This window comes from Camellia sinensis, chromosome 1, assembly GCF_055761805.1.
Source record: "Camellia sinensis isolate YWXY chromosome 1, ASM5576180v1, whole genome shotgun sequence".
NCBI lineage: Eukaryota > Viridiplantae > Streptophyta > Magnoliopsida > Ericales > Theaceae > Camellia > Camellia sinensis.
Genome location: NC_138961.1, coordinates 53249051 through 53275910, shown reverse-complemented (window position 1 = coordinate 53275910; position 26860 = coordinate 53249051). Strand labels below are relative to the sequence as shown.

Sequence of the window (26860 nt, the reverse complement as noted above, 5' to 3'; positions counted from 1 at the left end):
TATGGACATGATGCAGTCTTACCAGTAGAGATTAATGTTAAATCTTTGAGAGTAAGATGTCAAGATCAATTGAATCCTGAACAATACCATCAAAGTATGTGCTTAGAATTAGAAGGCATAGATGAAGCCAGAATTTTGGCATTAAATAGCATTCTTTTCCAAAAGAAGAAAGCAGCCAAGAATTATAATAAGAAAGTCAAACACATTGGCTTTGATGAAGGTGATTTGGTATGGAAGACAATACTCCCAATTGGGATTAAAAGCCATAAGTTTGGCAAATGGTCACCTAACTGGGAAGGACCATATCAAATTCATAGGGTTCTGCCTTTTGGAGCATACCATTTAAGAAATTTGAATGGTTATGTACATCCCAAAAAGATTAATGGCAGATATTTAAAACCTTATTTTCCAACCATTTGGGAAACACAAGGGATAGAGTGAACACCATATGCAAAAACACAAGCTTGTTCAAATGATATTCAAAATATTGTGCTTTCATAAAGAATCAAGTATATTGTGCCACAAATTGGCCCAAAAATCATTACAATGCTTTAATTGTTTTTGTACAATAGCTTTCCTATTGCTAAGGGAAGGAAATAATTGAATAGCTACAGCCATGTCTTCTTTTCGATCAGCCAGCCCTTGATTGGTGATGTGCAGTTTCTTATCAGTTCGAACCAAGGCTTGGTTTACTGCGGCTAACTCCTCTTCGAGCTGAGCTTTCTTCTCCAGAAGTTGGACTCGAAAGTGGGAGGCAGAAGAGTGTTGTTCTTTCAGAGTTGATACTTCAGTATGCACTTGAGAAACAAAACTCTGGTCCTTAGCCAGCTTATCATCCGCAGCCTTAGCAGCATGGCAAATGTTGAGATAAAAATCAATAGTAGCTGCAGCCTGAGATAGATGACTCGAGACACTCATGGCAGACTGCTCAGCAATGTTACAGCATTGAAGGAACCCATTCCTGATGATAGGCCTTTGTAGAGCCTCGAAGGGGATCCTTGAAAGGGAAGTCAACAGTTGCAAGCATGTGTCCAAATCTACTGAAGGTACAAAAGGCTTGTTGCTGGAGGAAGGAGAACTCTCGAAGATTTCCAATAGGGAGTCAGCCAAGGCTAATGGCTCAGCTTCAGCAGTAGAGGTGGGAGAGGTAGAAGGTATGTCAAAGAGACTAGCTAGTCTTCCTTCAAAAATGTCTACCTCATCCCTTGACATGAAGGGCATAGAGAGTGTTGTGGTGGAAGACACAAAGGGCTGCATGGGGATGGGAGAAACGGATGGAGCATCTTTGGCAGCCTCTATGGTCTTGGCCACCAGCAAATCAAGTGAAGAGGGGCTGGAAGTTGGCATTGGTGATGAGCCATGAATTGAAGAGCTACCAGTGTCCTCTGTGGAAGAATCAACTGCCACTAGGAATGGAGCAGCAGTTGGAGTTTCTGTAAAGGATGGAAAAAGAGCATGGCTCGAAGGAAAAGTAGACTGAGGTAGGTCACGAGCCAAAAAAGGGAGGTATGGCTTTAATCCAAGAAAAGGAGATGCAGGAATACTGGGACTTAAGGAAGGTACGTCAGATATAGGTTTTGGAAGTGGAAGTACGATTCGAACAACCCTGACATTTTGCATTTGATCAACTTCAACCGAAATTGAGGAAGGCCTAATTGGAAAGGTGAGTGCAGTAGTTGTCGCTGCAAAAAGAAGAAATGCAGAACAATGTTGAACTTCAATACCACAAGCTGACAAAGTAAAAAACAGTAGAGGTATGAAAGAAATTACTTGTTCCAGAGGCACTGGTACTGATGGGAGAACTGCGAAGAGAATAGTGTCCAGCAGTCTGTTGTTTTCTGGCTAGTTCCCTTTGCAATGCATCAGCAGCAGCAGCTCTCTCTCTTAAAATTTGTTGTTGCCGTCTTTTCTCAGCCCTTTCAAAGACGACTATGGCTTTGGAATGTTCTTGTTCCACGGCCTTGGCGGCTGCCTCATGAAGGGGATCTTCAATCAAGGCAGTAGTTGAAGCAGCCATTTTCCTTCTCTTTCCTATGGCTTGGGCGATTGTCTCAGAATCAGAATCCTCATCAAAGTTGGAAGGGGAGATATCAAACTCAGAAGAAGAGACAGTAATCTTTCTTCTCTTTTTTCTTTGAATTGGCATTGTCTGCTCCTCAATTGTTTTCTCAGCTCCTTCAGCCTGAGGTTCGGATTCCTTAAAAATAACCTCCTCCTCTACTTCCCTAGTGGTTGTCTCCTCTTGGGACAAATCAATCGCCCTTTTCCTCCTCATCAAGGGTGACTTATGCTCTTGATCTTGGGCATCTTCTTTTTCTTCTTCTTGTACCTTAATTGTTCTCTTCTCAGGCTCAAGCAGTCTCCGCTTCTTTTGTTTCTCATCACCTTCAACTAAATAAACTTCCATATTACTCACCCACCAACTCTGATATCTCTTCAAAAAGGTGCCTTGAGGTATGAAAGGGATGTACTCAAAAGTGGCCAAATCATCCATAAACTTGAAGGTTGCCTCTTCTAGCCTTGATTTTCGAACCTTCAAATCTCTCTTGGTCAGAATTAAGTTGGTGTTGCTGCAGAGAGGTATTGGAACTCCTTGTGTGAGGCCAAATTGTCTAGCAAATTGAGCAGGACAATAAGGCTCAGCTATGCATTTATAGGCTCTGGGGTTGGTGGTCCCAATAAACAGTTCTCTGGGGATCAGTAGGGAAGCCCACATGTCTTTATGAATAGGCAAGGCACAGAGCCTGTCACTGAGGAAGTGATTCAACCAGGCTGGACCTATGCTAGCTTCGAAAGGACGGAAACGGTGATCAGGAAAAACAGCTGGTAGTTGATGAAAGAAGGAGAAATAAAAGGCAAAAGTAGCTGGATAAAGTGAAGCATTGGCTAGTTTTATGCCATGAGTAAGAGAGTGTAGCCCAGAAAATTTAAGGCATTTGGATTGTAGTTCAGTAAAATAGGCAAAGAGCCAAAGCTGAAGGATCTAAAATGGTCCCCCTTGACTAGCATCTAAGGGTTTCTCACAAAAGAGGGAACAAACTCTATATACATGACCCAGAATGTATGGGGCTAAGGCTACTCTTTTCTGCAAAACCAAGGCTTTGGCAAGAGGAGCAAATTCAGGCATGATTCTTTGGGAGGAGGTGCAGAATAGAAATTTGCAAAGCCAATATAATAAAAAGGAAAAGAATTCCCTATCAGTTACTGGACCCACTCTTTTGTTCTCGGCTCTAACAAAATCACTGTAAGATGAATTAAGAGAGGGGAGGGAGAAAGGGACTGCTAAGTCAGGAAAATCTGGTGTGATGGGGGTACCAATGGGGGATACTCCTAATAGATGGCAAATATCAAGAACAGTGGGGGCCATCATCCCGCATCTGAATTGAAAGAAATTGAAGACGGGGTTCCAAAAGCACAAAGCAGTAGGAACTAGGAAAGGGTCCTCTGAGATAGTTACCCTAGATAGTCGAAGAGCATCGATGAGGCAGAGCTCCTGGAGGTCTAGTGTCTTAGCAGGAATGATCCGATCATACCATTCTTGCCATTCCGGTCTTAACGTGGGCCAGCATCGATGAGGACGATTGCTTCTCCAGTTCTTCCAGTCAAGGCCACCTTCATAAAGGAGACGTTGGTCCACCAGACGCGGATAAAAGGTTGGGAGCTCAGCAAGGATTTCCTTGAAAATTGGTCCAAGCACGTAGTTCTGCTGCTCATGACGACGAGGGACGAAGATACGCCCATCGATAGCGCTTTTCTCTCCAGCCTTGTACTTCTCACATTCTGCGTCAATAAGCCTCTTCAAAGCTAAAGATGAGCTTACGTGCTCTGGGGCTGGTACTTTTTGTGAAGAAGAAGCCATTGATGATACACTCTTCAGAAGATGAAGACCGAAGCAAAGAGGAACCAGTAGAGAGAAGGGTTTGTAAAAGGCAAAGAGATTTCGGAACACGAAACGAGAAGGTTTTAAAATCTCTGTGTCCGAAATTATACCCCGTGAGTCGTTAAGTACTAAAAGTACGAATGCAAGGAGTCTCTTCCAATTTTGGTAGTTTTGGAGGGAAGAGCTTATTCCGGGATTGGGGCCAGCTTCGAAATGAAATATTTGGCTTCGAAGACAAGAAGTTGGCGCCAAAAAATTAAATAACAGCGGCTTCGAAATACATGAGCCGGCTTCGAAGCCTATTATATGCGTAAAGGTGCTAAATTGCTTGATTATTGGTCTATTTCAAAGGGTTTAAAGACCTGTTTAGGGATTATGAATCAAAGTAACGACCTTCGGAGCAAACCCTAATATTCTCTGAGTATGAGAAACACTGTTCAAAGCATCAGAACCAATTGTTGGTTTTTTATACATATTGCTCTTCGAAAGAAAAAATGGTCAATTTGGAATTGATTGATTATATTAACCATGACCATATGTTGGTTGTAATTGGTTTTGAGGAGTAATATTGTTAAAATTTAAAGCATTAATTCCAGACGATATCGGCCAGAATTGTCAATTTTACTCCATAAATTGGAATAAGACATGTTGGTTCTTTTAGTACTTCATTAAACAATTGACTCGAAGGATGAGATTGTTCAATTCGAAGTTATGAGTTAGCTGTTAGAGATAAAAGGAAACAGAGTCAAACAGTGTTAAGTGCAGAAAGACTTTGTTTATATTAAAGCCAAGACGATTACATTAAGTGACCCTATCTGGGTACAAATTCAAGTTCATAAAAATAAGGAATAGAATAAATAACGAGGTCATGAAATTTTGTCCAGCAATGGTCAATAAATTTCTGTTCTTTCTTTATTATTTCTTCTATCTCTTCTAAAGTTGGCTGCATAAGCTGATGAGCTCTCACTTCATAATAGAGTTCTTCAGCCTTTGTTTCAAAAGCCTCTTCCCTCGATTTTTGTTCCGATTCATCTATAACCAAATCGTCCCAGTACGCAGAATCTTTATTCTTGAAGTCATCGAACTCTTCGATAAAATTTTCTGCTTCATACTGGGCATGAATTCGGAGAGATAAAAGTTGATCCAGATTTTGGATGGTGATCTTAGAATTTCGATGCCAGTAGAGGAGCACTGGGAGTTGGTCCAAAAACAAATGAAGCTCTGCTTGGGCAAGAGGGTTGAGGACATGACCCCTAGTCAGGACATCACAAGCCCATTGAAAGTTCTTAAGAGGAATGTCATCCTCAAGAACATTGAAGGGCAGGTGGGAGAAAGCCGCGAGCAAAAGTTGAGCTTGCTTTCGCTCGGCTGGAGAAGGGGGTGACGGAGGTTGGTAAGGTGGAAAAACTTTGTCCATTGGAAGGGCAAGTCTTAGTTTCTCTGTCCAGGAAAGAATGGGAGAAGGAGAAGGAGAAGATGATCCTGCTTCGGAAGATGGGAAGAGAGTAGATGGCTCTGCTTCAGAAGACAAAGGGGAGGGAGTAGATGTTTCTATCTCAGAAGATGCAGAAGAGGGTATGGATGCCTCTATTATGTGAGATGGCACGGGAGCAGAAGGAACAAAGGCATTAATGTAATCAAGCCAATCAGAAGAACAAATCTTCGCCTTCTTGGCTAAGAATGAAGGGGTATACCCTTGTGCTTCTTCTGGACGCCGGGCAGGGTGCATTATCTTTGTAGGCATGGAAGAAGTATACCAAGCCACAAGCAGAGTCTCTTCCAAGCTACGTCGAAGGTCAATGGGCACATAAGGGTAGACCACTGAGCTTCGAGCGTAGGAGGGAAACTCCAAGGGGTCAGTGAACTCAACAAAATGGTGATTGATTCGCTCCCTTAAATCATAAGTCTCAGGAGTTGACCAGCTTGTCCAGCCAGAAGCCCCAGAGGGTGAAGAGGTTACAGTTTCATCCCATGCAGAGGTCTGTGAAGAAGAGTTTCCTAAGTCCATATTTGCAACTTGTCAAAGCAAAGGCTTGAGAGTAGTTCGGTCAAAATACAAAGGGAGCTTAGGGGAAGAACTCTTTGTGTCTGTAAGTTTGTAAACCAAGGGATTAAAGGCAACGTGTTCGTAGTCCAAAGGTTTATAATCTGCAAAAGCCTCCATTACCTGAATAGAGAAGGGCGGGTAAAGGTGGCTAATGAATGCGTGGAGATTCTTTCGAGGAGGAATAACATCACTCAAAGGCTCTTCATATGCTTGATCAGTAGTAAGGGAAGTTGATGCAGCCATAGCCTGTTCGAATACTAAGGTATTGGGATGTTCAACGAGTTAATGCAAATGATCACCAAATGGATGACGGTTGTATTTCCAGAATTTGGACTCCATACACGATCTAGAGGCGCGGGAAAACTGTAATCCACTAATATCACCAAGTATTGGGTATATTAGTGCGGGAGGTAATGTTGGCTACATATTTTGTAAAAGCCAGTTACAGTTCGACACATGGCAGAGTAAGGGTAATAAAGGAAGGTTATTCAAGCCTTTAATCCTGATCGTACACGTGACAATAAATATTGGTCCTCACATGATCTGAGTAACACTAGATCAATAACGGGATGCAAGATGACATATCTTCAACGGTTACTCATATTCAAATTCAAGTACAAGAGGGAAGCTCAACTGCCAGTAATGGCGTAATGGAGCTACTTGTTAGGAAGCGTGATCAGCGATCATGGAGGAGTAGTTCGACGGTTCGAAGTGCAGTTCGAAGGTCATCACTGACGAGTATAAATAGCAGGGCAGCCCCCAGAAAAAAGGAGGGACTCAGATCATACAAATCAGTCATTTACTTCATATATTTTCTTTTCCAGTCTTTTACATTTCCAGTCTTTAAATACCTATTCTTTAAATACCTGCACTTTAAATACCCGCACTGCACTTCGATTCGTAGGAGTAGCTTCAAGTAGATTCAAGTAGATTGCTGTTGTAAACCTCTCTGAGGCTGAGTTCGGACCATTGTAAGTGTTCATTTTTATGAAATACTTCAATTTTTCTTCATATTACTGTTATTTCTATTAACTTCTCTTAAGTCAAGCCACCAGTAAAAGTCCTCTTCATTGAGGTTGAAAAGAACTAAAACACAATCGTCTGATAATTGGTTGGCAATCACAATTTCTGTAAGGACTGATTGATCCTTGCTGGCACGCTCACATTCACAAAAATACCCTTCGAAAAGCCAAAAAGCCAACAGTAATTTTATTTCTTATTTTTATTTATTTTTTCTTTTTTCTGCTCAGCGCTACTTGAATCCACATTTCACCCCGAGAGAGAGTGAACGCAATTTCAATGGATTTTTTTTTTAAAGAGCAATACTAACACTCTAAAATATTTTACCTAGCATTCACATTGATACAAGACTCATACACGTGAGTATTCTATAAAAAAAAAAAAAAAAAAAAATTACAATTTTTTTGAGATTTCTAATAATTTATTATTTATTAATGTATTTATTTTCTTTAAACCACCTGACATTTCTGTTTACAACATATGGGTGCTCTCGGAAGTGCATTTTTTACCTTTTTTATTTTGGCTTATTTTCATCTTTAGGTCTAAACATATTTTTTTAATAATTTTTTGACATTTTAGTTAAAATATGATGCAAAAAAATTAATATATTTGGGATAACATTTTAGTTTTTTACAAAAAAAATGTGCAAAAAATAGAGAGAAAAATAAATCTTTGACTTTTTTATATAAGTTGTTGAGTTTTTAGTTTTTTTTAGTGACTTTTTGACTTTGAAATTAAAAAGTGATGTTACCAAACGAAACCAGTAAACTTTTTAAAAAAATTTCAAAAACCTTTAGATTTCTAAATTCAACTTGACAAGATAAATTGAAAAGTTATAATTTTTTTAAAAAATCTAAAAAAATTCAGAAAAGACAAAAATAAAGTAATTTTTTTTTTTGACTTTTTTCGTCTTCAGTGATAGTACTAAAGACCAAAAAATTCAAAAAAAAATATTTTTTATTTTTTTATTTTTTTCCTGCCTAAAGAAGGTCTCAGTCTGTGGGACCTTGGGAATGAAATCCAATGGCTCATTGCCTGTGAAGTCCATGTTCGTAAAGCAAATCAACTACTCTGAAAATGGAGACAAATATCTGTGCAAAAAACAAGCTTCGTGAAAACTTGAAGCCAATGGTTTCACATCCAGCAGTTTTAATTACTAAAACTTTTCAGTGTTCCAAGAAAAAAGAGATCTCAAAAAACCAATGGGCCACATCCAAAACCAAGCTCAAAAAGTACCACTCCCAATCCACTCAATGAATATCAACACATTCTCCACCCATGTATATATATATATACACTAAACCCAACCCTTCATATATTCATTCATCAATATTCTCTTTGAAGTTTATTGGGGGTACAAGTGATATACATATAGAAGAACAAGAAATGGAGGCCTTGCAATCTTGGGTTTCAGAACACAAGCTCACTAGCATTGGTCAGTGTCAAATTCTCTCTGTTTCTATTTTTCTCTTACTATTATTATCTATTTTCTTCAACTACTTGCTAGTTATTAGTTGTAGTCACTGATACTAAAATCTTCAAAATGGTTTTGTTTACATATTTACAAATTTTCATTGGTTAAAAATAGTGAGTTTCCTACCCATTGACCCATCTAAAATTATGTTTTGTTTACTCATTTTGAAAATGTAGGGATAAAATCAAACTCTTAAATCTTCGAACCCCCTTAAAAAAAAAAAGGAAAAGCTTCTTTCCGGTCTACATCTCAATTAGAAAGGCGATATTCGGACTTGTAGGATTCACCACAGATCTTATTTTGATAATTTAAATTTTTTTAGAATTCTTCGTGTATATCATATGTAGAAAAAATTAGATTGATCCGATTATAGTAATAGCTTCATTTTATTATATTTGTCATTAAAAATATAAACACAAGTCTATTTTAAAAATAGATCATTTATTTCTTTTAAGATAAAATGTGATAAAATAAAAATTTATAATTATTAGATCGATTTAATTTTTTATAAAAAATATACACAAAAAATTTTAAAAAATAAATTGTTCTGATTACCGAAACAGAAACATAATAAGCCCCACGAATCTGGGCAAATTCTGCAATCCAGATAAAAACAAGAAAGAAGCCACTCCCAACAAATAAAAAGCAAAAATAATAATAAATAAACAAATAAAAATAAAAATAAAAATGAAATGGGTTTTTACTTTTTTTTAACAGGAACACTATGGGCATCGGGGATTGGAGCATCACTGGCTTATTCACGTGCAAAAACTCCCCTTAAGCCCAGTCTTAGGCTCATTCATGCACGGTATATACCCTTTAACATCTCTTTTTTGCTTTTTAATTACTTAAGAACTGTTTGATTTTTGTACTGGTAATATTATTTTTTCTTTTTCTTAATCACAAGATCTTAGTGACTTTGTTGCACCTTCAAGTATGTTCTCATTCAAATTCAGCATCAAAATATACTTTAGTGGTAACAATTAATACTTTAAAAGATAAAATGTCTTTAATACATCTAAAAATAAATTCTATTACTCACACATCTTTTTCACTTTTTACGACTTATTGAATATATATATAAAACATTTTTGTAAAAAATGTTGAAGTGTTGTGTATTGTTGGCGCAGGATGCATGCACAGGCCTTGACGTTGGCAGTGTTGTCCGGTGCGGCGGTGTACCACTATTATGAGAAGCGCCTTGGCGAGCCATCGGAAAAATAATGAGGGCATCTGTGAATGAACTTAGACCATGCCATGGCTAAGCTGTTTTATCCAGCTTGCTATAGGAGCTCAGCAAACTGATAATGTTATCAATGTTCTATTTACTATTAACTATGTTCCATGTTGTATTGGTCAGGTTTTAATTAAGTCATATAAATAAATGTTTTGGGTGTTTTATCTTTAATTTTAGTACTTGTCGCAAAACTCAGCACTATGTTTCCTTCCCTCATGGAGCTATTCTTGTTTCAATATAATCTCAATTATAATTAGTAACGGGGACACGTGTGTAACTCAAATAAATAAGAATAAAAATAATAATAATGAAATTAATATTAAAATGTGTACTTAGTTTAAGTGGTGTGAGTTTTTCTACCTTATATTCATTGTCATGCATTTAAGTTTTGCCCATCTTTTTGTGTAACTTTTTTTAAAAAAATAAAAAACATTGCCATGAATCACACAAGATCATGATAAAGAAAACATGATGCTATCTACAGGTATAAAAAATATGGAAATAGAAGAAATAGAAATTGAAAGACATGTATAAAAAAAAAAGATAAAAAAAATGGAGGTTGGAAGTTAGTTTTACCTTCTGAATGTCCATCTTATCAGCTTAGATGGCATAGTTGCCATTCAAGTATTTCTTAATGACTTAATATTCTCATTTCCATGTTGTGAGTTTTCAAAGGTTGTATATTTTTTTCTCGCTACCTTTCTTCCTTTGATTGAATAAAAAAATATATCATTGATATGGATTGTAACCTTTGTTCCTTTGATTGAATAAAAAAGTATATCATTGATATGGATTGTATTATCAAGACAAACCTCTATCTTGTTAAGCTGCTCTAATCAAAACTACCATTTCCCTGTTTGCCTGCAATAGGGATTTTGTTTATTACAAGTGTTTTAACATTTTTGGGAGTGAATTTGATTAGCTGATTTGTTGTGCCTTAGCATTATTAGTTATTTTATTTTTTTGAAATTTATGTATGATTTAATAATGTGATTGTATAGTGATGATCATCCAGGTATGGGTATGCATGAATCTAATTGTTTGGAGAATTTATTTATTTGAATGAAGTAGTGTTTTTCTTGTTAGGCACTTATAGCTCAACGAAGAGTAATATTAGACGGTATCAATTAGTGATACTAATGAAAATACATTAATTCCCCTAATTGATTTATGTTAGTTAAACAATTTGTATTTTAAAATGAGTGTGGTAATTTAATTAATTTTCAACGTACACAATTGTAGTAACATTGTTTTATCATAAAATTGTTATAATTTGATGTACTTATTCGATTATGCAGCTATTAATGAAAACAAATGCAATGTATTATTTGAAAAGGCTCAGTTAATATATATATATATATTTTAATTTAAAAACATGTAATGTTTGTTGCAACAATTTCGGTGAACATTTTTCATATTAAAGAATCAATATATTAGTGATAGTTCTTATGACGGATGGTGTGAGGTAACCATGTTTTTCATCATAATGAAGACAATTTCTTGGAATAGTTCGTACAAATTTAAGAAACTTTTACATTTTTCATTTCCAATTTAGTTCGTTGTAATAGAACAATATGATTTTCTATCTCATTATAATTTGTCTGTTACAACTTCTCAAATGATAGTAGCACCCGTTGTTTTTCTACTTTGTTGTCCAGCGTTATAGTTAGTTATTGTTATGTTCTTTGTTAATTATTTTTAACTTTCAAGTGTTAGAGAATATGGGTTTTAAGTTTTTCATATTTTTACTTATGTGTGTTTAGTTACATTATTTTCTATTTTTCTTTTTGTTAATGCCTATAATAACCTTGTTATGTTATTGTCTTGTTTTTTTCTTTTCAATAACCACAATGAGTTGTATTTTTCCTCTTATAAGTATTTAACTATTAGAATCTCTTTTATGTTTTTCATTGTTGAACAGATAAAGCGGACCAATTCTTCAATTTGGAGTATGGTTGGCTGGCTAGGAGAATTGCTCTCCTAATTCATATAGTGTGTGAAATGAATATGATAATTTTGTTAAGAAAAAAAAAAAAAACATCCTGTGAGTATTATCTATTAAACCATAGAGGGTCTTTTTTTTTTGGTGAAACTTTTCTTTTTGGGCCTTTTTTTTAAGATAAAGGACATCTCAATTAATCTAACTTCAAAAGGCCTTGAGAAGAGGCATATGACTCAATAAGGACATATCATAATTTCTCCTTTTTTTTTTTGGACAGTATTGTCCTTCCATGTATATATATATATATCATATATTTGAAAATATGATCTCATAGATTTGAATCAGTGAAGACGATCTCGAAATCTAAATATCTCGCCAGAAACGATTTCGCTGTTGATCAACAATAGACTATCTCGCCAACAACGATCTCACCGAATTTGCCACATGTTCTCCGACAATCTCGAAATGTTGATCGAGTTTTAGAGGTTTTGCTTAGATCACGTGTTTGATTATTGTTCAAGTTCGATCAGGTATGTTGATTATTTATTTTTTGTTTGTTTGTTTTTGTTTTTGATTTATTTTTATTGTGTATCACTACAACAAAAATAGTCTTTAGAGACGAAAATTAATGACGAAATATTTTTTTGTCACAAAATATGTATCTTTTAATGACGAAAATCATATTTCGTCTCCAAATGTATCATTTTTAGAGACAAAAATAAAATTTCGTCACAAATCTAAATCATAATAAAAAAATAGGTGACAAAATTATATTTCGTCATTATTTATATTTTTTTTGTCACCAAATATTTTCCCGCTAATATTTTCGGAGGGCGCCAAAATTAATAGACTTTTGGTGACGAAAAAATTTGTCACAACTTATAAAATTATTAATGACAAATATATTTTTGTCACCAATAATTTGGTGATATTTTAATATCATTTAGTGACAAAACTATTTTTGTGGCCAATATTTTTATTTTTGGTGAAGAAATAATTTTGTCACCAAAATATAATTTGGTCACTAAATATTTTAGGGGGAAACAAAAATGTTTTCTTACAATCGGTTCCTCTTCTCAATCACACACAATCATTTCTCGGTTCAAACCTATTTCTCTCTCTCTCACACACACACACAGACGTTATACTACACAGGGCCCTCACAGCCGCTGCTCACATTGGATCAACCCACCGCCGCTCTACCATTTCCGATAGCCCTCACCGCCGACAGCCCTCACCACGCCGCCGTTAACCCCTCCTTTCCTCACCGCCGCTGCTGTGCAGATCGAAGAACACCGTTGTTAGTCTCTCTCTCTCTCTCTCTCTCTCTCTCAATGCTTAAAGGTTGTGGGTGATTTTGCTTGTTGATTACTTTTTAATTTACTCAAAATGGAAATTTTATGAGTGTTTTGATCAATTCGATGTAAAAAGAAAATGAAATTTTGCTTTATTTTTTGTGTTAGTTTTGATTTGATCCCTTCTGGCATTAGGGTTTAGTTGGAATGTCATTAATTTTTTTGCAAATTTATTTACTTTAGAGGTTATCTCTACTGATATCTGAGGCTGTCGGTGATTTTGGTTGTTAATTACAATTTAATTTACAGGAAATTGGGGTTATGATTATGGGTGCTTCGATGGATTTGACGGAAAGACTTGTGTTTCAAGCCTCAAACTGTTTGTTAATCACTTGTGTTTCCCTTTTGTTTGATATATGGTCATTGAAAATTAAAGACTCTCTTGCTCTAGTACACAAACAGTTTGAGGCCGTCATGCTTGGATACAACTGCCATATGCACCCGTGAACCCACATCCTAATTCCTCATTTTTGCTTGGCAGGTGTCTTAATGATAATCAGTTAACTGGGAAAATCCCAAGGAAGCTCACTGGTATTTCCAGCTTGAAAGTTGTGTAAGTGAAAAACCTTAGTGTTTGAATTATTAGTACTAGATTCATTGTGACTTAGTGTCAAGACATCTGAATGATTTTGCAGAGATGTCTCAAACAACTTGTGTGGAACAATTCCTACTACAGGTCCATTTGAGCACATCCCATTAAACAAGTAAGGTTTCCTTGATTCATATAGTTCTGCAATTTATTTTTTCTTGAAGTTCGTTGAACTCTCTCCAACAGGGAGGGAAAAAAAGAAGGAAGAACTTTAACTCATACTCAAACAAAAATAGGTGATTGCAATGTTTACCATATAAGTCTACTATATTGGCTCTTTCCAGAGAATCTAGGAGATAAACCTCATGGGAACATTTTCTATGTTATTCAAGCCTCATTACCTATCCAAAAAAACAAAGGAAGAAGAAAGCTTTTCTAGATGAAAGTGAATTGTTAAGTTATATAGTGTGCCTTGTAGTGATAGAAAGTGTCATCTATGGCACATAGCTTCCTTGTTTTGCAGCCAAGTGAGCATAATACATATGCAGATATTGAAGCTGTGTATAAGTGTCATGTATCCTGTGAAGCGTAGATCATCTGTTTATCTATACTATTATTTTGATTGAAAGATTATGCATTTTTTTTTTTGGGTCTAATTAAATGGTGTTTGTGTTGACTGTGTGCAGAACATTGACAAAATCCCATATGTTAATTGTCCTGTGCTGATTATTCATGTAAGTATGTAATTTTCAACATTTTACCTTTTAGAATTACTTATGGTAATTGAAGAACCATTCTAATACAGTTTTTAGACAATTAAGCCATTGTATAAGCTAGCATGAAACTCTTACCTTCTTTATCTTCCTTGCTTCTTTGTTTCTGTGTTTTTGTGGGTACATGTATATGATCATAACCACGGACTTGGATGACTAAGATCTTATGACTTGATGGCTATAGTTGAGAGTTTTCCATGGTATTTGTCACATCCTCTCTAAGATACTTAACTGGTTTTAGAGAGAGATCCTCAGAAGAAGACAAATCCAAACTATAACCAAGACACATGATGTCCAAATTAGTTCTTAGTATTGTGACTCTTATTTAATTGCTGGTTTCTGAACTTCGGCTTAGGTTAGGACACTTTTAAACTTCACTATTTCATCATAAAATGTTTGCACATTATAAATAGAACCTTGATTGTACTGTTATCTATTATCAGTTTCCATACTTGTTTTCACACTAGTAAATATTTTGTAGTTGTACTGGATGTGGCATTGATAGTAAATATTAGTGATTTAATCTTAACCAACTTTTTGATTATTTTTCATCAAAAATTCTTACCAGCGTTATCAATTGGACTAAAATTGACACAAAATTAAAAAAAAAAAATTAAGAATCAAAATTGAGCTAATTAAAAATTTAAGGACCAAAATGACACAAGAAATAAAATGCAGGAACTACCAATATAATTTGTCCTTTGGTAAACTATAAGAAATGTGATAAATGCATTTTTGTTTCATCCCAATAGTGCTTAAAGCTTCACCCCGACTAATCTTCGGATATATGTAATTTCCCATTTCACATATACCAAGTAATTATTGAGCCAAAACTCTGAAAGTAACTTCAAAGGTGGAGTGAGGAATGAAATTTTAAACTATTGGTCTACCCTAAATGTTGGAATACACGACATCTCTCATAAGAGTTAGAAAGTCTATGAGAACTAGTAAATTAGTTTATAATCAGTGAACTGAACGTAATCAACTTATAATCTTCTTCTAGTGCATGAGCATGACACTAATTAAAGAACTTTTGGGAAACTATAATAAAGAGTGTAATACATCATTCACATTTTGTCCTTTAATGAGGTGGAAGATAGAGAGAATAGAGAGAGGAGTGTATTCCCCCTTCACATGGTCCATTCCATATCATTAGAAATGGATTGGAGGTACTCAATTAGAACTGCCAAATATGTTTCATCAAATATATAATAATCAAACTTATAAAATCTTGTGCACTAGTGCATGCATGCATGGGTATGGCACTAATTAAAGTGAACTTTTGGGAAAACTACAAAGAGATAATAATATAATATAATGGCAATAGTTTTGAAGGTGATTGAAGCATATATAATAAAACAAAACTTAAATGCTTAGAACCAAACAGGTTTGTAGTGTTGGAGATATTAGTAATACTCACTAATGGTTTAAATGCTTAGATTTGTTGTTAATATGATATGTGAGCAGGTAATAGATTTTACATGTAAATTTCGCTATCTACTCAATAATAATATCTTCTTTATGAAACGTGTTGAGCATATAAATAATAAAATTGCCGTTCAAACTTTAGACGAATTAGTCATTAATTGATATAACCCAGAAGTTTATCTGTCAATTTCTAATTGGTTTTGCGTCTATGGTATGTTGTCTACAAAACTCTAAACTCTCTTTTCACATAAAAACAACTACTTTTGCTTTTAAAAAACAAGAATCTGGGGTTGGTCGGTCAGGCCGGAGTTCCATTCTATTGTGTTTTCTTGTATGTATTTGAGGGACTAGACCATATGTTATTTGGACTTGTGTGATTCTTATTGTAGACTTTTTTTTTTATATTTAGTTAAAGTTATTTGCTGTTTTTTTTTTTTTTTTTTGTATGATGCTTCAGGTTGAATCCTCCAAATATTATTACAATAAGTAGGTTTACAATTCATTGATTTAAAAGTTCATATATAAGGTATATATGTTGAATTTACCCTCCTCTATTTTTATATTGTGTTTTCAAGTTTCAGTATAATTTGAAAATCAAACCAAACATGAAATTTGAAAATCAAATTTGAACACCAGAGGTAAGTAGTGTTTTGTTCTTTCTAACACTTAAACTTGAAAATATGCTATCGGGCTCTAAAATCGTGAAACAGCTATGAGAAGGCCCGGGAACACCTCGGGAGGGACCGATGTAAGTTGTGTAAACTTACGGAACTAGTATGGGACTTTTTGTTTGAAAACTATTTAGAAAAATGTACTTTTCCAACACTTAGGCTTGAAAATAGGCCATCGGGAGCCAAAATCATGTAACAACCACGAGCTGGCCCGGGAAACACCTCAAACACCTCGGGAGAGACTAAAGTAAGTTGTGAAAACTTACGGAACTAGCACGGGACTCCCGGTTCAAAAACTAAGTCCAAAAATGCACTTTTTCACACTAAAGCTTGAAAATAGACCTTCGAGGGCCAAAATTGGGCAACAGCCACGAGACAGCCCCCGGAACACCTCGAACACCTTGGGATGGACCAATGTGAGTTGTGAAAATTTACGGAACTAGCACGGGACTCCCGATTTGAAAACTAAGTCAAAAAATGCATTTTTCCACACTTAAGCTTGAAAATAGGCCTTCGGGGGCCAAAATCGTGCAACAGCCACGAGACGGCCTGGGAAACACCTCAAACACTTCGGGAGGGATCAATCTGAGTTGTGGAAACTAACGGAACTAGTACGGGACTCCCGATTTGAAAATTATGTCCAAAAATGCACTTTTCTACACTTAAGCTTGAAAATAGGCCTTTGGGGGCCAAAATCGTGCAACAGCCACGAGACGGCCCAGGAAACACCTCAAACACCTCGGGACGGACCAATGTGAGTTGTGGAACTTACGAAACTAGCATGAGACTCTCGGTTTGAAAACTAAGTTCAAAATGTATTTTTCCATACTTAAGCTTGAAAATAGGCCTTCGGGGGCCAAAATCGTGCAACAGCCACGAGACGGCCTGGGGAACAACTCAAACACCTAGGGATGGACCAATGTGAGTTGTGGAAACTTACGGAACTAGCATGAGACTCCCTGTTCGAAAACTAAGTCCAAAAATGCACGTTTTTACACTTAAGTTTGAAAATAGGCCTTCGGGGGCCAAAATCGTGCAACAGCCATGAGACGGCCCAGGAAACACCTCAAACATCTCGGGATGGACCAATGTGAGTTGTGGAAACTTACGGAACTAGCACGGGACTCCCGGTTTGAAAACTAAGTCCAAAAATGCATTTTTCCACACTTAAGCTTGAAAATAGGCTTTCGAGGGCCAAAATCGTGCAACAGTCACAAGACAGCCCGGGGAACACCTCAAACACCTCGGGAGGGACCAATGTGAGTTGTGGAAACTAACGGAACTAGCATGGGACTCCCGGTTTGAAAACTATGTCAAAAAATGCACTTTTTTACACTTAAGCTTGAAAATAGGCCTTCGGGGGCAAAATCGTGCAACAGCCACGAGACGGCCCGAGAAACACTTCAAACACCTCGGGATGGACCAATGTGAGTTGTGGAACTTACGGAACTAGCACGGGACTCTCGGTTTGAAAACTAAGTCCAAAAAAGTATTTTTCCACACTTAAGCTTAAAAGTAGGCCTTCGGGGGCCAAAATCGTGCAACAGCCACGAGACGGCCTGGGGAACAACTCAAACACCTCGGGATGGACCAATGTGAGTTGTGAAAACTTACGGAACTAGCATGAGACTCCCGATTCGAAAACTAAGTCCAAAAATACACTTTTTCACACTTAAGCTTGAAAATAGGCCTTCAGGGGCCAAAATCGTGCAACAGCCACGAGACGGCCTAGGAAACACCTCAAACACCTCGGGACGGACCAATGTGAGTTGTGGAAACTTACGAAACTAGCATGAGACTTCCGGTTTGAAAACTAAGTCCAAAAATGCACTTTTCCACACTTAAGTTTGAAAATAAGCCTTCGGGGGCCAAAATCGTGCAACAGCCACGAGACGGCCCGGGAAACACCTCAAACACCTCAGGACGGACCAATGTGAGTTGTGGAAACTTACGAAACTAGCATGGGACTCCCGGTTTGAAAACTAAGTCAAAAAATGTATGTTAAATTCTATATGTTATGGATAAAATAATAATTGTCTAACTGACATTTTTTTTTTTTGTGTTTTATTTTTTTGCAGATTCGAGATTTGATATGGACGTGTTTGGTAATTTGGAGGGCCGATGGTAGCTCATTTTGTGTTTTTGTTCATATTACCTTACATGTATTTTGGTTGTGTTGTAAATTTTATATTTTTATTAGTATTACGGGGCATGTTTGGTAATCTGCCCTTGATATTTTATTTTTGTTGATATTAGTAGACATATTTTTTGTTGGATATTAGGAGATGTGTTTGGTAATCTGCATGCGGTTGATATTATATTTTTCTGGATATTAGTAGTTTGTGAATATTAGGAGACATGTTTATAATCAGCATGCAGTTCATATTGTATTTTTGTGGATAGTGCTAAAATTTGATTGTGATGTTTATGAAAATGAACAGATTTTTCTATTGGTTTGTAATAAATATTTTATTGAACAGGTTATTGAAATGCGCAGGGAATTGTTACTGAAAAGAAAAAATTTCGAAAGAAAATAGTACACCTATTTTCAAAATTTTTAAATTTTATTAGTGACGAAATAAAAAATGTCGCTATTAGTTTTCAAAAAACATGACGAATAATTTTGTCACATTTGCTGAGTATTTCGTCGCTAAATTAAAATATTTGGTGACAAAATATTTTTTGTCATTGAATAATTTTCTTTTTTGCTCATTTTAGTGACGAATTTTTTTGTCACCTTAATCCATATCATTGGTGATGAAAATTTTCGTCACTAAAATATATTTGGTGACGAAATATTTCGTCGCAAAAAATAATTAAAATAAAATATTATTTAGTTTTGGTGACGAAATTGGTGTTTTAGAGGACGAAAAATTTAACATTTGGAGATGAAACATTTCGTCACAAAAAATGAAAAATAGGTGACGAAAGTGTTTTTCGTCACCAGGTACTTTTTGTGACGACGTATAGGCCACGAACGTGGTGACAAATTTTTTTCGTCACAGATCACTTTAGTGACGAAATTTTGATGTTTGGAGACGAAATCAGTCTGTCACCAAAGACCCTTTTTGTTGTAGTGTATGATTTGATTTTGTTTGATAGAATGAGAGAAAAATTTTACTCTAATACTATGTGCTCTATTTTTGTTTGCTAGAATGAGAGTAAAATTTTATTATTGTATTATGTGCTATGTTTTTTTTTTTTGTTTTGTTTTATAACACCAGAGCAAAATTTTACTCTGGTGTTATGTGCTTTGTTTTTGTTTGATAAAATGAGAGTAAAATTTTACTCTGGTGTTATGTGCTCTGTTTTTGTTTGATAAAATGAGAGTAAAATTTTACTATAGTGTTATGTGCTCTGTTTTTGTTTAATAAAATGAGAATAAAATTTTACTCTAGCCTTATGTGCTATTTTTGTTTGATAGAATGACAGTAAAATTTTACTCTAAGCCTCCGTTTGGGAAGTGGGTTGATTTTTTGACTTTTTAGCTTTTTTGGCTATTTTAGCCTGGGCTAAAAAGTTTGGTTTGGGAAGGGCTTTTTGACTTTTTTGACTTTTTTTGTGAGAGAAGAGTGTAATGATTATGGGTTGGATATGATGTTTTGTTTGTTGTGGCTAAAATAGCCTATTTTGTCTTTTGTGGCTATTTTAGCCCCAAAACCACTTGCCAAATGAAACAGAGTGAAGGGAGAGAAATGGTTCAATCGTTTCATATATGTCCATTTATATGGAAGGATATTTTAATCTTTTAATCATATTTTTTTAATTTGAGAGATTATTTTATTCTGTGGACTCACACAAAAGGCCCAATAGGAGGGGCTTTTACTAAAAATCCCAACCATATAAGACATAAGTGGCTTTATTTTTACATAATGAATATGATTTTTCACCACCAAGGGGCCATCCTAATTGGTAAGAGAGTTTGTTCTTCTCCTTACTGACCAAGCCAAACTGGGGAAAGCGCTTTATTGGGCGCTCATTAGCGTGCTTTGCACGCAGCCCTTTCACTAGTTGTAGATAATTATAAAACAATATTAGATGGGCACACAATTATTTATATTGGGTTTGGATTACGGATTTGGATAGGAGTTTAGAAAGGCAAATGAAAATGAAGAAAAAATTGATTTATATTTCACGTGTTTTCCTTTATATTTTTCTTTTTTCTTTTTCTTTTTTTTCAAATTTCTCTCCAAATTTATAATTCAAATATAATCTTAGGTAGTGTTTGGTGTAATAACCTAACTCTTTTATATGCTTTCAGTCTTTAACTATATGTGTGTGGTTACATGTTTGATGTGAAATTTCATATGCCATTGTGTTTAATTGTGTGAATTATATGATTATGAAATTATATCTGTAGATTATAAGAAAATTTGTCGAAATTACAACCTTTGGACTGTAAATTGAAAGTCCTAGAGGCGCGATAAACCGAAATTGACTTTACAGTTATGATTAGCATGATTTTTAGAATATAATATGAAATTTTGTAAAAATTTGATTCGTAATCAATTAATTGGAATTATTTAGGTTCAAGTCTTAATTAAACTTAACTAGCAAGCCTTGATAGATATAAGGGTCATATATATGAACCTTAGATGACTTAGTCTCAACACAATACTAAAAATATCTCCTGGGAGCAGGGGCGGAGCCAGAAGATTAAGTTAGAGGAGGCATTATTAATTATGATTTTTTATTTTAAAAAAATTATAATCAACATTAAGATAATAATAATTTTATGAGCAAAATTTAACCATAAAAAATTACATATTCATTATTAATAGGAACAAATTAAAATTCTATAATAATGTAGAATAGTTCGGTGCGGGATAGTAATGTAAGTTTGTAATTTTAGCACAAAAAATTATGGATCAAAATTCCAATTTTAAAAAATAAAAACACATCCTTATAACACAAATTATTATAAAATCTATTTAATTTTTATTTGATAGAAATTTATTAAAGAGATGACAGTGCTTATAAATGATGTGTTTTGAAGGAAAATTATTAAACAAAAGCATTGCCTACGTGATACTCAAAACATGTGAAATCACAAATCACATTAAGTAGTCTGTCAACTGCCTAGAAATAATAAGTTCATTATATCCAATATATAAGATTTTTCGATATACTATTGATTTAAACTATTACATAAATAATATCACATAGTGTTCTAAAAATATCAAATAACTATTTATTGTGAACAATACAATAAACCCTTAGCCAAAAAATATACATTTTGTATATGACAACAATACACAAAAATATATATATATATATATATATATATATATCAAAACTGAGGGGGGCACGTGACCCCCCTCGGCCTGCTTTCCCTCCATCATTGCCTGGGAGAGTTCTAGAGAAAGGAAATGAGAGAAAAGAGAGAAATGAAGAGGAGATTAACTAAGGACTTGGAGATTGAAGATTTTGGAAGGGGATTTAAAGAATAGAGTTCAAGATATGTGTAAATTAACTAAAATATCCTAAATCTCTCTCTCCAATTTATTAGAATCAAGCTTTAAAAATGAAGTTTTCCCCTTATCTAACTTAGGGTTTTGAAATAATCATTTTGCTTGAGTGAATATCCATAGAAGTCATAAAATTCATTGTTTTTATTTGATTTGAGAGTTGATTCTTGTATTTTAAGTTGTCTTGAGTTAGCTTGAGAAGAATACCCTCTTAAATCTTAGTTTTTGCATGCTTTGAGCTCATATATGTGTATATATATTTGTATCTATTTTTGATTAACCATGAAAAAATGAAGGAATGGAAGGAAATGTAATGATTTGAGTTGTATAGGTTCCACTAAAATGAGTTATGATCTATTTAAGTTTGGGATTCATGTTTATTATGTTCATATGTTATGATGTTGAAGAGAAATTGCTTGTATTTCACCTTAGAAATGTATTTGGAAAGTTGGTTTTTTGATAAATTTCAGATTGCTCAAACAGAGCCCAAGACCGTACATGCGGGCTCATGGCCGCACGTGCGGGATGCACAGTTGCATGTGTGGGGCTCACAGCCGCACGTGCGGAAAACAGGGGAGGCAGATTGAGCATTCTGAAATAAAAGCACGTGCGGAGCCACAAGTGCGGCACACTTCTTCGCATGTGCGGTGGGGGATTTCCGCACGTGCGGCCAGTGGGAAAACTTTCTGTCAACTACTTTTGCTCTTTTTGACTCTCTAAATTTGTTAATGTGTTCATTTGATCCTTTTGCAATGCTTAAAAATGAATGAGAATTTAACGAATCAGACAACTGATTAAAGGGAAAAGACTAAAGAAAAGTGAATTACTTACAAGTTGTGTGCCATATGTAGGTCACATACCATAAGGGACTGTTGTACAACCATATCACAATGAGTAAAAGTAGTGTAACGATATGTTTTATATATGTATCGTGCTCAGACTTTATACATTTTGCTCTGGAATGACATATCTTATATAAGTTGTGTTTTGAGTAGAATAATTGGAATGATTGAACAATGGCATATGAAATGGACCCGAGGTCGTTTTGTTTCTGTTATAAATATAGGCCCAAGGCCATTCTGATGGGGACTACTTATGATTCATGGCCTTCAGGCCAAGGGAGATGGAGACATGCCGATGTTCCATCTACCCGCTAATGTTACGAACAACTGTTCATATGTTGGCCGCAAGGCCATTCCGTTTTACGTAAAACCGTTCTGTCTTATATGGGCCCAAGGCCGTTATGAAATGAATTCATGAATAAGATAAACACATGACTTATAAAAATATCCTTCAAGGCATATGCTCATGTACATGAACTTCCTCACGTTGCTATTATTCACTGAGCCTTGCTTACTCCGTGTTTTTGGTTATGTGTGTAGGTGACCAGCTCGGAGGCTAGCCCTAGGTCAGCTCCAGGAGCCTTTTGTTGACCCTGTTTTGTTGAGTCTCCCTAATTGGAGTCTTTTTCCTTTTTGTGGAATTCCCTGGTATATCACACATTGTTGGGTCATTAGTGATTCTGTTGAACATTTTGTTAATATGTATAACTTTTGGATTATCACCTTTTGTATGTAACTTAGACTAGTATATTGTGGATTGTGTATGACGTATATATATGCGGAGAAGTGGTTTGGAAATACTCTTTGGATCCTGTAGGATGCTCGTGATCCTTAGCTAGTCACCTAAAAAGGAATGAACACTCCAGCCGGGGGTGCTGGAATTAGCACTCCGACGGATCAGTCAGTGTATACTCTCTCTTGGTTACTTATGTCTCAAGTTAAACTTACTTGTTCTCACATACCTTCTCTTAGCTGATGCTCTTCTTATTTGTAGTCGTCCTTGATGTTGATGGTTGGGCCCACCTTTCGTCTAATGAATAATCCCTCATTCGGCTAACTGTTCGTACTCGGCCTGGTCTACAGCTGATTCTTCAGCCGATTTGGTTATTCGGCCTCCGTCTTTCCGGGATAGAGCCGTATAGTATGTAACTTGGTTTCTTTCTTCAACTTACTCGGCCACCATACGTAATAGTTTTATTCGGCCCCCACAATTGCCCTCCAAAACATCCTATTAACGTCAGTTAGTCGACATGTTTGGTCTTGGACTTAGAGGGTTAGAAAATACAGCAGTTTCCCTTATTTCAATGCGAGCGTCAGAATGCCTACTCTGTTTAGGCATTATTACAATCTCCCTCCCCTTCGTACGCTTCATTTATTTAATACGATTTGAAACCGTGTTGTCTTTTCGTCTGTATGTTTTTTTTTGAATGCTTAAGGTTTCTCGTTGTCTGTCAGTTCACCTCCCTCGCTTCATGCCCTCCACAACTTCTTTTTGTTCTTCATTGTCCTCCTCATTTTTTGTAAGTTTCTCTCTCTTCCATTTCGACTCCCTTTTCCTTGTTTGTTTGCTGTGTAGAGTGTCTATTTTTCCTACTATGATGGTGAAACATTTGAGAGCCCTTCTTTTTACAGATCGAGTCTTTGGTTTCCGTCGCCATTTTTCTATCCCGGACGACGTTCATCTGTCACTCTTGGAAGAGAACGTGATTGACACGGAGAGGACTGATGAGAGTGCAATCGTCTTTCCTCTCCTATCAATCGCTGAGGGCGGAGTCCGTTTCCCCCTTCATCCATTTTTGAGGGCTGTCATTCACCATTGGGGTTTAATCCCTTCTCAGCCGAACGTAAATTTTTACCAAATAATAATGGGAATTGTAGAACGAAACCGGCGCCTTAGGCTTAACCTTGGAATCCCTGCCATTCAGCATTGTTATGCCTTGGCCAAATCCTCTGGCCGGTAGGGGCACTACTTTCTCAGGGCCAAGGACACCGACCATCATTTGGTGACTATGCTTTCCAGCTCTGGAAAGCGTGTTGATGATGTCATGGTCGTTGTCCGTTGCAACTGGGAATTCGGCGAGGGCAAAGATCGTCAAGATCCAGTGCCCAGGTGAAGGGGCGAACCAGGTGGCCGTTTAACCACCTATGAATTTTTATTAAATATTTCTAGTTCAAATTCTACGTATTTACCATTTTATTTGTTCAGGAAATGATTTGAAGAAAGTTCTAGTTTCGGCTGATGACGCTATACTTGCGCAGATCAGAATGGTACTCTAGTTCTTTGGTCGTCCGAATCTCTAGAAACAAGGGAGGGCGGTCCACATTCTTCTGAGATACGAACCAACCTACGCTACTTTTTTTACCGCAGATAATATTCCGATTCCGAGGGTGAACAGCACCTTACGGCGCTTGTTTTTTTCGAGCTTTAAGAACCTTAGGTAGATCGGTTTTGAGGCTTCAGACTCAGAGCCAGCGGACGAACAAGCAGCCGAAGGAGTTACTGAGCAGTCGAATCAACCATCCTTGGACAGATCCAACAAACTAGAGGAAGAGCTTGACGAGACACTAAATTTGGCTTTTGAAGAAGTCGGCCTCAATCATCCATCCACTTCCGATCGAGCGGATATGTCCTTCGAAGATATTTTCACCGACTTAGGGGACCTACCCAGCTCGTATCCTGACAACATGGCTGGTGAGTCGCTCACTCAATTGGCCAGACAAAAAAACGCCGAGAGGATGGCTGCCCGTAAGAGAGTCGAAGCCAAGCGAAATGAACCTCCACCCCCTCCACCCGATGCTAGGGAAGAAACTCCTCAACCTGCTCCTGTTAAAGAGGTGGTTCAAACTGATGTGGCCGAAACGGAACCTGTAGTCGATCAACAGGAGGGTCAAGTGACGGAGCATAGGGGAGAAAAACGTCCGGCCGAACACGAAGCCGATTATTCGGAAGACCCAGTGGATAAACGGCCACACATGGAAGAATCGAACCTGGTTGTGCCATTTATAATACAACAAAGGATAAAGAACATGCTGGTTGCTTCTGATGCATCGGCTATAAGAGACCTAGCTGTGGCCTTGAGCTTGGGCTCCTCCATTTCTCTGCCGGTTAACAGAGCAACTTTTAGGGCAGATGCTGATCTGCTGGCCATCACATTAGCCGCTCAATTGGCGATATTGGTACATGATCCTTTATAATTTTGCAAGGCTAACCAAAAAGTTTCTATATTAGCTTACTGATCCCTTGTTTTGTAGGCGGTGGAAAGGATAGCTGAAATTGGCCGTCGCCAACATGGCGCTATCGAACAGATCGACTTTCTTACAGCCGAGTTGGAAAACGAGAAGGGGAAGGCAGCAAAGGCCTCTCTCAGAGTCGAGTCTGAGGCCATAAAAGCGGCGGCAGAGAGAGCGAGGGTTGATGCCGGAGCAGATAAGGCGAAGACTGTTGACGAACTGAGATTGGTCGCCGAGGAAAGGGCGAATGCCAACGAAGAAGCGCTCAAATTGGCCAATGAGACGATTGCCAAGCTGGAGGTCGACTTGGAAGAGTCGAAAAGGGTGATGGCGAACGTTGAGTCCGAGATTTCCAAGTCATTCCAGGCTGGCAAGGATGCGGCCTTAGAGAACTACGTAGAAGAAGTGCTGAAGTTCAAAAATAAGGGGTTCAAACACGGCTGGCTCAAAGCCTTAGCTGCCGCTAACATGGTATTGGAGCAGCCGATTCCGTACTAGCAGGTAGACGTTAAGCCGCTGAAGTCTGACCCCGTAGACTGACCTAGCGTCAAGTATTTTTCATTTTGTTTTAGTATTGTGTGTAAGTAGGTTTTGTTAGATTTATTAGGTTTTTGATTGTTCATTTTTGTGAGAAGCTAACGTAGGGTAGTTTTCATTTGTAAAATGATTTCTGTTTGTGCTCAGTTTATGAATGAAAATTACTTTTGCCTTTATGCTTGATACATGTGATGGATGTGCTTGTTTAACGACTAAGTAAGATGTAAAAGCATGCATTATGAATGAAAATAAACTACTGAATTAATCCAGCACAAACATAACTGCATAGCCCTGCGACTTAGCCGAATTGATTAGTGAATATTCCCTTGCCCTAGCAAGTTGATGAACACTGTCGCCGAAAAGCGGCAGTTCAAGGATTATCTGGGGCACAACGATAGCTCGGCTCGGAGCTCTGATACTTAGGCT

At 36.6% G+C, this 26860-nt stretch overlaps 1 protein-coding gene and 1 long non-coding RNA gene across 6 annotated transcripts; both read left to right on the top strand.

Annotated features, from left to right (window-relative positions):
* The first annotated feature begins 8134 nt into the window (after window positions 1-8134).
* On the top strand, window positions 8135-9829 carry LOC114317430 (uncharacterized). Its single transcript, XR_014334925.1, has 3 exons — window positions 8135-8382; window positions 9139-9229; window positions 9552-9829. It is a non-coding gene; the product is annotated as an uncharacterized LOC114317430 (long non-coding RNA).
* Window positions 9830-11909: 2080 nt separating this feature from the next.
* On the top strand, window positions 11910-18708 carry LOC114279274 (uncharacterized). Of its 5 annotated transcripts, none has more exons than XR_014334917.1 (6): window positions 11910-12130; window positions 12740-12900; window positions 13205-13508; window positions 13591-13659; window positions 14171-14218; window positions 18435-18708. XR_014334917.1 is itself a non-coding variant. In XM_082877322.1 (5 exons), exons 1-4 carry the CDS (start codon window positions 12650-12652, stop codon window positions 14208-14210), a joined length of 432 nt encoding a protein of 143 aa, XP_082733448.1. In that variant the 5' UTR covers window positions 12583-12649; the 3' UTR covers window positions 14211-14218; window positions 18435-18708. The 5 variants fall into 5 exon arrangements, 1 of the variants encoding a protein (XP_082733448.1); XR_014334911.1 differs by lacking the exon at window positions 11910-12130 and adding an exon at window positions 16143-16211 and having other exon boundaries at window positions 12583-12900; window positions 13437-13508; XR_014334918.1 differs by lacking the exon at window positions 11910-12130 and having other exon boundaries at window positions 12583-12900; window positions 13205-13274; window positions 13437-13508.
* The last annotated feature ends 8152 nt before the right edge of the window (window positions 18709-26860 follow it).